The sequence below is a fragment of the Grammomys surdaster genome, unplaced genomic scaffold (assembly GCF_004785775.1).
Source record: "Grammomys surdaster isolate TR1022 unplaced genomic scaffold, NIH_TR_1.0 199, whole genome shotgun sequence".
NCBI lineage: Eukaryota > Metazoa > Chordata > Mammalia > Rodentia > Muridae > Grammomys > Grammomys surdaster.
Window position 1 is genome coordinate 3113858 of NW_021604644.1, and position 11996 is coordinate 3125853.

The 11996-nt window shown below is 46.1% G+C and overlaps 1 protein-coding gene across 1 annotated transcript in view; it reads right to left on the minus strand.

Moving 5' to 3' along the window:
* Window positions 1–59: 59 nt before the first annotated feature.
* The window catches only part of Tmod1 (tropomodulin 1), a 50717-nt gene continuing 38780 nt past the window's right edge, over window positions 60–11996 (minus strand). Inside the window, exons 8-9 of the mRNA XM_028770212.1 lie at window positions 7276–7420; window positions 60–146 (exon numbers count right to left, since the gene is read on the minus strand). Of these exons, the coding sequence (XP_028626045.1) occupies window positions 82–146; window positions 7276–7420 (210 nt within the window). The 3' untranslated portion in view covers window positions 60–81. The remainder of the gene's footprint in view (window positions 147–7275; window positions 7421–11996) is intronic.

An 11996-nucleotide genomic window follows, 5' to 3' on the forward strand; every position in this document is an offset into this window, starting at 1 on the left:
CATCCACCTCCTGTCTCCATGGGGAACACACATTATCAGTACAACATGTCCAGTTCATAGGCGTGGGCTTCCCTTTGCACACTAGACACCGCTTCGGCACTTGGGAATAATGGGCCCCGTCAGGTCTGCCAGCCTCCTCTTCCTCACTACAAAGGAATGAGAAAGAAATGTGAGCCAGCTGTCCCTGCCAGTCCCAAGTGACACTGGTTTTACAAGGTCAGAGTCTGCTTTTCAAGGACAGTTACAAGAAGGCTGTATAGTTTATACCTAGCTACTAATGAGTCTGTGGTAAGGTGGACATATCTTCCTCACATCTCTTTAAAATGTCTGCCCACACGGTCCTTCTGCCTCCCCCCCCCCCGCCCCCAACACACACACATACACATTCGACTTTACCTACAGGGATTCCACAACTGAAGACTGTATCTGAGCAAAGTTAACTTTAGCGAGTCTTAAGACTAGGGTCTTAGTCTGCTAAAAGTGTTTGCCATTGCTCCTTCTGGGAATACCTGGCCTGCCTCCTGGTTATGTTAATAACTGGAAATTGCCTGCAGTTGTCATGCCCTCTCATATTTTAACAGTGACATTTCCCCAGGAGCAAGAAAATTCATGCTCAAATGCTGTTCATATGACAGTTAAGTTCATAGACAGGGAAATATGAGCCAGGAGGTTATAGACAGGAGATAAAAGCTTAGTGAATGGCTAGGGCTGAAGGGACCCCTTTGGCATCATATTGGCAGATGAAGACTAAGAAGCAAGCTATATTCACTGCAAAAGAACACAAGGTCAAGGAAGGTCATAGATGAGATAATCAAGGGGCCTGCCTGCTGATGTGGCAGAGGCAGGTAACCATTGCTACCTGTTTAGTCAGTGTAAGATGGCTTCCACTTGCAAAGCTGAGGTGGCTATGTAGCCATCCGCTCAAAGCCCATGAGTTGCAACACCCCAGTCAACTCGCACCTGACTCAGATGGGGCAGGTATGTTGTGAAGGCGTGGCTGAGAGCTGGAAGTGGGTCACAGGCCCACAGATGCTCAGTGTGGGTCCCTACCCACTTCCCTCATCCCAGGTGAGAAGGAGAAATGCAAACCAGGATAGGTAGGCAACCTGGAAGGAAGACACCGTCTAGCCCCATTCCTGAAGGTGACTAACCGTTCACACAGTTTGGGACTCTGTACAGGAACAAAAACCAAAATCCAAAGAACAGAAGAGTCTTGTACAGATGTGCAGTTTCTACAAATGAGCCCATCACCCAACATTTAACTGTGCAAGCATGTCTGTGGGCTACCCTTACCTCTCCGTACCTATGGTATAGAGTCATCCACTCAAATGTAGATCCAGGATTTGAACAGAAACCCCTCCAAAGGCTCTGGATTTGCCTTTGACAGAAAAGGACATGGTAGCAAGGATATGATGTTTGTTTAAGCTAGAAAACTAGTGATAAACCGTGTGGTAGTACACTCCTGTGATCCTAGCACTTGGGAGGTTGAGGTAAGAGCATCAAGAGTTCAAGGCTAGTCTGCAACATAGCAAGTTCAAGACCAGCCTTGGCTACATGAAACTCTCAGAAAAGTAACAAAGCTAGAACCAGGCAGAGCTAAGACTTGTTACTCATCTTGAGTCTCAGCCTAATGCCTCAGTAGTTTGGTTACATGTCCATGTCTCCTCTGATCCTCACAGGATCAGCTCTCCTCTTTTAGAGAAGAAAGCCATGGCCCTATTTGCAGAGCTAGGACTGCAACCTTAGTCACTGGCCTTTGATGGAAATTTCAGGAGACCAGGTTGGGGAGGTAAAAGGTGGGAGGGATGGACTCCCATTGCTCTTCCTCGTTGTACATATGAGGCTAGATCTGTGTGCATGGTTCCTAAGAACTGGCTCTCACAGAAAGGGGAGCCTGTGTACTCATGTGTTATGGCTTCCATTTTGATGGTGGAGCAAGAAAGGGAAGCCACCCACCATAAAAGTTCTAGCAAGTGACTTGGAGTAGAAGCCAGGTCTCTAACTCAACATATTTGTTACTTTCTTTTCTCTTCTCTTTTCTTCTCTCTTCTTTTCTTTTCAAAAATCTTTTCTTTTTAAAATCCATGTGCTCACCATGGCAACAGCCACAGGCTCCCTTGTTTATTAGCAGAGCCAGAGGAGATCTCCAGTCATCAGGACCCACCTGCATTCATTGTCTGAGCTCCCTTTACTACTTGTGGGCAGATGACTCTCTCTACTGTGCCTTGGGAAGCACTCTAGACTCATGTATGTAAGTCAGCATTTGCCTGGTGCTGTGTGTCATGCGCAAGAGTCAAGGATAAAGATACAGACAATAAGGAACCTTGACAGAAGATTACAGGTGTCCTGGCAGACCTCTGAGATATGAAAGGAATGTGGATGAAGCGGCCCTGTCTTCCTAGGATGGGTAGAAAGTAGGTCACTAGGTTATAAAGGAAGAAAGAGTAGAGAATGGTAAAAAGGCTGTTGGTGGCACTTCTGAGGGCACTCAGGCTGCCTGGAATGGATGCTTAACCTAGCAAGAAGATGCCTTGTCAGGATGTCCTGAGGAGCCAGCCCTCTCTAGATGATGTACAGAGCAGAAAGGGGACTCCTTTCTGTTCAATCCTCGGTTCTTCCAACCACAGTCCTGTGTTTTTACTAAAAAGTAGGGATAATAGCCGGCTGTGACCGGTTGTTAGTAGTATGGGAAGTAATATGGGTTATTAATAGGGAAAATGTTCAGGACAGAGACTGGTGCATCACAGTGTGTGCCACGTTTCTGTTGAGGGATGTGGGGGCCACATGGAAGAGTTGAGCCTGAGCAATGGCAGCTGGCAAGGCATCTAAGTTGCCGAGTGGGGTGGTCAGCTTCGGACAGAGTGCTGCTGGGAGATGCCCATCTGCAGGACCTGAAGTCAAAGAAGCTGCAGGGGAATGTGGCCGGTTGGACTGGAGGCTGGAGTTGGGAGTTGCAGAGGTAACTGGCTGACGGGAATCAGGGCAGCATCCAGGCGTACCTAGATTTCTGCTTGGGAGAGCTGCCCGTAACAACACTTGCCCTAATAGTTTTAGGATAAGAAGAAACTGATTTAGGATCCAGCGGGTCCACAGATAGGCACAATTATTACCCCAAAGATCCAAAGTTAGTGTATCACAGAGGTGTGCACAGCACTACCCACAGTTGCCAGGATGAGGAATTCAACTATCTATGAACAGATGAATGGGCAAAGAAAATATGGGATCTGTGCATGACACTGTCTGACCTTAGAGAACACCAAAACTGCCGTCTGCCACGGTGTGAGGATATCATGCTAAGTGAAACAGCTGGATGCAGAAAAACAGATCCTGCACATCCTCACATACAAGTAGAACCTGAAGAAATCCAGCAACGGACGGCCAGTAGAATACTGGGTACAGAAGCTGGATAGTGAGAGGGAGGGGCGGTGAGAGGGGGAGTCAAAGGTCAAAATCTCAGGAGGAAGTAGGTGACATTTTTGTTTCCTTTGAGACCTTCACACAATATGGTACGTGGTTACTAATGGGGTCTTGAACATTTTAAAATTGAAAGTACATTTCAACTAATTTTACCACAGAAAAATATCGAGGTGCCAGATATGCTGACTAACTTGATATTATTCTACTTTTTAATCTTGGATTAAAACATGTACCTCATAAATATATACAATTATAACTTGTTAATTTATGATGATTTGAGGTTTGCTCTTGAAGTGCCCGTGAGAAAGGCAAGCATTGAGACCATGGTAAAGGAGAGATGTTCTGCCTGTAATCGTGTTGTTTTCTGCACACCCCATTCCACTACTACCTAACGTGGAGGCTATGGTTTAGATCTTGTTAAGTGTGCTGGTAGCAGGTTTGGAGGACCTGAGAGTCACCCTTTGCCTGGCCTGGGCTATAAATAGCATGGAGACAGGAGTCATCTGAGGCTCTATGGGGGGATAGAAAAGAGGTGACCTCTCAGCTCTGTCCTGTAAACATTCCAGGATGTTCTATGAGCATCTACAGAGCAGTTTGCTTTGAGCTTGGGGTGGGAAAGACCAACTATGCAACCAGGTAGGCCATCACAGGCACTGGCTCAGTGCTCCCAAGGAAGAGCCCACCTGCAGGCCCAAGTACTGCAAAGGCCACAGCAAAGTCATTGACCAGCCATGAGGCAAGCAGGAGGGACATTGGAGAAGCCCGCTCTCTTCCCATGTGTGCTCTAGCACAGCACTGCTGACAACTGCAGTACCACAGAGACTACCAGGAGGATCTCATGATAAAGCATCCCAGCTGGGAAAGCATGGAAGCCTGCTTTAACCACAGCATGGCAGCAGGAGGGAGCCACCAGGCTGGGAGGATGGTAGATATTTTCCTTTTGCAGGAAGAAGCCAATTGTACTGGTGAGAGTCCGAAGTAGTTCTCATAATGAAAATTAGAAAATGAGTACACATTTGCATTTCAAACAGAAAGTCATACATCACTGCCTAACACTCTGAGTGTGGTCTGTGTCACTGAGAATATCCTCCAGTGAGAAATATCAAGGGAGCAGCTACACAGGCAGGCCCCTGGGGTACCTAGAGGCTACTGTCATCATTACATCTTGGCATCCCTGATCAACAAAGAGCCATGGTTCCTGCTCCCCATATGCCTTCCCTGAAGTTTATTTAGCTTATTTGTCCCAAGTCCAATCACAGTCCATCACTGAGGGAAGCCAGGGAAGGAACTCAGGGCAGGAACCTATAGGCAGGAACTGAAGCAGAGACCATGGAGGAACACTGCGTACTGGCTTGCTCCCCCTGGCTTAGCTGCCTTTCCTATACAACCCAGGACCATTTGCACAGAGTGGTGATGACCCCTCTCACATAGATCATTAATAAAGAAAATGTCCCCAGGCCAGTCTGGAGGCCAGTCTGATGGAGGCAATTCCTTGGTTGACATTCCCTGTTGCCAGCCAACTTTAGCTTGTGTCAAATTGACATTAAAACTAAAAAGTACAACCATCCTGTAGGCCAGGCCCCCTATTAAGGCCTGTACCCCAGTCCTTCCTAGAGCTCCTGCAGGGTCACCTCCTGACCATCTCTGTCAGCCTCTCTTTCCCTTTCGAGGCTGGCTAAAGACCCTCCTCACCAGGATGCTTTGCTCAGCTGGCTTCTACTCTCATAACTCATTTCCTCACGCTGTTGAGCAGAGCTTGCAGGCATTCTTGAGTTTTTAAGCATGCCTTTGAGTCTTTTCCCCTAAAAGGTGGCAAGCCTTCGTACATCCAAGAACTTTCTATTATGCCAGGTCACCCAGGACAGCCTAGTCAAGGTTTCTCAGAAAAGTGACTAACAATGGCTGTGACCCAAGCCATGGTCTCCAACCACCTCAGGCTTTATTTAGTCTCAAGTAGGGAAGTAGAGAGTGAACTTGCAATCCAGTCAGCTCTAGATTGAAACTCCTACATCAGCGCTGGGGAGTCCTCGTGATGTGAATTGGGTCTATGGCTTAGAATCTAAGTCTCAGAACTTGTCTGTCTCATCCAAAATGATTCTGGTATACCCCTGCAGCACCCCTGACTAGTCATCTGGTATACCCCAGCAGTGCTCCTGGCTAGTCATCCGAGAACTCTTTTTGCCAAGGAAGGAACTTCCATCTGTAATTCAGAGAAAACAAGTGACAGTGGGCACTGAGTATCATGTCAAATGCTTACTCTATAACTAGGGGGAAATGTGAGATTATCGCTTCTCAGAACAATACTCATACTACTACCAATAATACTTTTAAGTGTTGGTTCACACCCAGATTACAGCTGAGCCAGCAATAATATTCTGATAGCTGGCTTCATCCAGTGATTCCGTTGACCCATCACTTCCGTGCTGAGGTAAGTTTGCGTCGTATTTATGTTTGATCTTACTTTGTTTCAGATAATGGCACCTCAGGTAAACCAAGACAAAGTTATATTTTGTTAGGCTCTGGAAAAAGTGGCTTATGGCATGGGCAGTGGACAAAGAGCTCTTCAGGCTATGCTCTGCTTAAGAGCAGGAGCCGGTGTCCCCAGCATCCTCAGCAGTTTAGCAGATGGATCCTGAAGTCGAAGAACTTGACTAGAAGTGTGTGTAAGTCTGAGTTCTGTGGAAAGGTCTGTGAGTGCAAGCCTTTTGTGTGTGCTTTGGGACATCAGTGTTGTGTGTGCATGTAAAGTTGATTTTCCACGGGTATCTGACAGCTCTGATCATCACCTGAACCGTGCTTCAGGGTTAAGCTCTTTTTGTTTTGCAGAAGCTTGGGGATTATAGAGAACCCTGGGTAGAGTCTGTGAGGATTTGGTGAAAACAGTGTTTGTCTTGGTTGATGACACTTAGGGTAAATGTCACCATGAATCAAGCTAACAGTATAGCTGCTGCATGCCTTGCTTTTCCTTCTGACTCTCCCACAGCTTTGTCAGCCACGCTGCCTTCATCTCACACCGTGTCCTGTTCTTAGCATCATCTGGAACATGTAATAAGCAACTCCACCCAGGACTCATGAACAATCAGCACGTGGGAGCAGGTGGGTGACTGACGCTGCCTTTCATCCTGTTGACTAGTACATGTGTTTGACAGAGCTCATCGTCAAGACAGACTTTTTTCCTTTCTGTTTAGGAAAGGGAGTCAAAGGATGCCTTCAACAAACACTGAGAGAATGTAACTTACTTTTACGTTATATTTTTATTATTAGTGCTGTGTGTGCACGTAACACTGCAACGTGCATGTGGAGGTCAAAGGGCAACTTTGTAGGTTCCAGGGATTGAACTCAGTTCACCAACACTTATTCAGTGAGCGCATTCGCTCACTGAGCCATCTTGCTTGCCCTGCATTTACTTTTCTTTGAACTGTACATTTCTAACTTTTCCTTGGGAGCCACATGGAGTCTCCTGGGCTGTGGCTTTTGATGATGGTGTTGGCTTTTGGTGATAGCATTGGCTGAGAGCTTTGGGAAATCAGTGTGATGTAGAGAACGGTCTTCTGAAGAGGAGCACAACCAAGGTACCTGTGTACCCCAACATTTCATTTCCTCTAGCTGACATGCTGAGCTCTGGGATGAGCTCTGGGGCCAGTTAATTCTGAGCTGGGCTAGGAAGGAGAGGCATTTGCCCTGGTCCTGAAGGCATGCAGCTCATAGTCTTGGGGAATATGGGGGAATACAAGTATAGACACAGAACAAGATGTGATACCCTTGAAAGTCAGGAGTTTGAACCCATAAACCTCTCCTGGAGTATGGTGGGTTTGTAGGATGCGTGGATGGGAAGGCAGAATACAGGCATGCACTCACCAAGGTCGTTGTTGTTCATCATGGCATTGGATGCCCGCAGCCGTGGCCCCTGCTGGGTAAAGTGGTAGCCAAATTTGAGGAGTGTTGTGTTTTTCTCCAACATGTTCACAATCTCCATTTCCACTTTGTTGCCCAAAGGCTGGCTCTTTGGGGTTTTTTTTTGTTTTTTTGTTTTTAAAAAAAAAGAAAAAGAAAAACAAGTCAACAATTACGCATGTGCTTTACCTAAACTACCTCTTCAGATGGAAGCCCCGAGTGTTGTGTGGAGACTGTTGCCAGCTCTCAAAGAGTGAAGCCGTGCACAGAAGCTGACATAGAAAGAAAGTTGGTATCATTTAGCTTTAAGGCAGAAAGTTTTCCCCAGGATCAGGAAAATGACACCATGTCTGCTTTTAACAGAACTGTTCTAGAGGTCCTGGTCAAGACAGTTGAGCAAGAAAAGAAAGACATCCAAGCTAAAGGGGGGGTGCATATTAGGATCACGTAATCTTGGGATTTAGAATCCCAAGGAACACACACACACACATACATACACACACACTCACACACACACACACACACACACACACACACACACACACACACACCCCAACTGGTTCATCAAGCATATAGAAAATAAGAGCAACAAACAAAACACATCTGGACGTTTACAAAGTAGGAATAAGCACCCGGAACAGTCCCTTTGTACTAATGTCAAAGAGAACAAAATATGTAGGATTATGTTAATCAACAGAACAAAGCAAAACAAAAAAACAATGAAAACAAGACAGCATTGAGTGCCATCAAAGGAAACCTATGAAGTATAAAACCAACAGCCCATGTTCACAGACCAGAAATCTGCTACTGCTTATGAGATGATGCCACCAAACAGACCTGTGGCATCAGATATAGAAGGCTGTCAAATAACTTAAAAATGGATGGTGGTGGTAAAATAACCATACTGAGTGGAAACTGGAAGATCTCTCCTATCTCAAAGGAATAAAGAGTGGTAGAGGACACCCAAAGGCCTCCTCTGGCCTGTGGATCAAAGACCTAATGGTAAGAACCAACACTATGATACTCCTAAAACACTGATGTAACTGTTTGTGACCTTACCAATGGTTCTTTATATGTGACACCTATAACACAAACATCAGAAGGTGAAAATAAATAAATTAGTTTTCATCAACACGTAGATTTCTTGTGTTCATAGAGTACTATCAAAGAAGTTCCCATCTACACTCTAATTAAACCCCATAGGTCACGCTCCGAAAGAAGACATGAAGGTAGGAGGGTGACGTGTTGGAAAGAAGAAAGATTCCAGTGGAAGAAGACAGAGGGGGAATGAGCAAGCAGGAAGACGTGAAAACAACCATTCATTATGAACATATAGAAGGCTGTCAAGTAATTTAAAAGTGGATGGTGGTGGTAAAACAACAGCCTAGGGAGATGGCAGTGTGTGCAAAGCTTTGCTGCATAAGCAGGAGTTCAGATGCCCAGCCCTGACATAACAGCCACACACAGCAAGGAACATGCTCAGAACCCCAGTGCTGAAGGGCAGAAACAGGCAGATCCTGAAAGTTCACAGGCCAGCCACTCTAGCCAAAGTGATGTCTACAGATTCAAGAAGAAACCCTGCCTCAAAAGATACAGAGCACTAGAGAGACAGCTGATGTTGACCTCCAGGTTCACACATGATTGCATGGATAGATGTACTTTTATATACACACTCACACATATACATATCACACACACACACACACACACACACACACACACACACACTGGTGTTGAAAAGATAACATGGAATGGAAAAAGTTGTAAATGTATAGTATATATCTAGTAAGGGTTAGTATCCAGAATATATAAAGAAGATGCAAATAAATAAAATAGAAGTAGACAAAATATTTGAACAGAAATTTCTTAACGTAGATGTACGAGGGGCTGAGAGAGAACTCGATGGTTAAGATCCCTGGAAGCTCTCCCAGAGGACCTGGGGTCAATGTCCATGTGGTGCCTCAACTCTGGAATTCCAGTCCCAGGGGATCCAATGCCCTGTGTCCTCCATGGGTACCAGGTATGTGTATAGACATATACATTGAGTCTGGCCTCCATGGGTACCAGGTATGTGTATAGACATATACAATGAGAGGTCATGCAGTGAAGGAACTCTCCAGTGAGGGAGGAGACCCCTTGTCTCCTGAGGCATCTAAGCAGAAGGTAGCCGCCTCTTTCTAGAGTCTTCTTCAACATCATTAGTGGGGAGGGCTGGGGCTTCATGACCTCTAAAACCCCATGGGGCCATGGGCTGTGACCCTATGAATAGCTTGCTTGGGTGGAATAAAAAAATCAGGAGTGACCTCAGACTTTAACAGTGGGCAAAAGGCAGTAAGAAGCCCCATGGGAGAGGGCTGGGCTGGGATGCCGGGACTGAGCAGGCAGAGTTTGGGCAGTGAAGAACTCTGGCCTCCTTTCAGATTTACTGGAGGATTAAATAAATCACTTGTGGATAAATTAATCTCAGTTTTAACTTTCAAATGATTGGATAAAGAGAAGTGGAGCCTTCCTTCCTGACACCCTCCTATCTCCCCTGTCTGCGGATGTACCCACCACACACACCACCACACACACACCATGCCCCAAGGCCATGCTTCTGGGCATAAGATACAGAGCATAAATAGACAGGGCTGGGCTGTTTTGTTGCCTTTTTTCCCCTAAATAGAATTATATCATATTTATTTTCTGCAGCTTACTATTACCTGTTCCGTTTACTATTTTTCACAGTCCTCCCAAGCTAGTATGGAAGAAGCACCACCTTGTTTCTTAACTGCTTCTTGGGATGCCCCTGAGATACTGCAGTGTAGACAGCTGTCTGTGTCACACCTCGTGCCACAGAGGGCAGTGCAGTGGACTCTGAAGGAAAGAGATTATTCTACAGTCGGGTATAGTTGGGTTGAGAGAGAGGCACACTTCGGTTGTAGTAGCTTTTGTCCTCCTGTGAGACTATGACAAATGCCTCAGGTGTTGGGGCCTATGATGAGGAACTGGTGGCTGTGACCCTGGAGGTCAGACCATTCCCTTCGCTCACTTGACAGTCCACTTTATTGTGACCTAGATGACATGTGCAGCTGGAACACTTGAAAAAGACACCATCATGCCAAGTGTGGTGGCTCACACCTTTAATCCCAGCACCTGGGAGGCAGAGTTGAGCAGATCTCTGTGAGTTCAAGGCCAGTCTGGTCTACATAGTGAATTCCAGGACAGCTAAAACTATATAGTGAGACTATATACTTAGTCTCATAAAACTGTAGAAGAAAGAAAATAAATAAAGAAAAGATAACATCAGGAAGGTGTCCTGGAAGTACTTGGCCAACACCAGAGTCATATGCCACCTCTCACTGGCATAAGCATCACTCTGTTTGTAAGCTGCCAATTCTTTTGTTCTGCTGACGCACCTCTCGGGAAGAAGCTCACCATCTGAGAGACACCTGCTTTGTTCTGGGGTAGTGCTACTGATTAGAAAGGCCTTTCTCGCCAAGTGCTACAACACAGACTAGTATGGAGACACATATGACAGCGATTTAAGTAGTCCGTAGAAAGAAATGGGAAGGGATAGCTAACATGAAGTATATTTTGGAAAAAAAAAATCACATGAGAATGCTTGTCCCAGACACCATACGTTGCCAAATAAAAACTCCAGTGCCAGATGTGAAGTACCTCCCTTTGAGGTTTTGTTCAGGGATGTCTCAGAGACACCCCCAAACAATATAGGCTGTTGCTTATACACCACCAGAACTTGATGGTGGAACCATATTGCTGAAGACATCACACAGTTTAGTCACAGGACATGGGGAGATCAAGTTGGTACTGAGCAGGGATGCCCTTTCGTGTGAACTAGCATTCATAGTACTTGGAAGTGCTGGGAAGGCTGCTAACGGGCGGGGGAGTCATCAACAGTCTTACGCAGCTGTGAGGACTGTCCTGGCAGGATATATTCAATAATGCACAAATGCTGCAGGTAACCAGCTGCTCTCGATTGGATTTAAGCCCACTCCATGGAAGGATATGCATACCTGGTGCTGTAAATCTGGCCAAGAACCCATGGCTGGTGAGCGCCCAGAGCCCACAGGTGAATCTAGTGCTAGTGTTCTGCTAATGGGCAGAGTATTGAACTGCCCTCTACGCTTGTATGGTTCTACCCATGTATGAGTACAGCTTCCATACTTCATTATCGAAGTTTCTTTGTGAGGTAGATGGTGGGTAATGCAAAAGCGTAGAACAGTCAAAGTATGGATGAAATGCTCAGCCACAGATGGGACATCTGTATCCTGCCCCAAGGCTCGATGACCACTATGGAAGAGGGAGCGGAAAGACCATGAGAGCCAGAGGTCAGGAGGACTGGAGCAAACCACTGCCATCTGGACATGACAGGCCCCCTGAAGCCATGGGCTCACAGCAGCCCTGGCTGCCTGTACAAGACCTGTGTAAGATCAAGCCAGTCAGCATTCTGACATGGAGGAGGAAGGACTGTGCTCAACTCTAGCTGAGGAGCTCTAGGTGGTTGATGTCTGAGGGAAGAGAGAGTCAGTTTTCTTTATGGGCGCTGCCCTAACAGGTAGAGCACACTCTGGGGGATGGCCCTATCCAGGAGTATATGGGCAACACAAACTGGTTTCATTAGGAGAGATAGGTAGGTAGATAGATAGATAGATAGATAGATAGATAGATAGATAGATAGATAG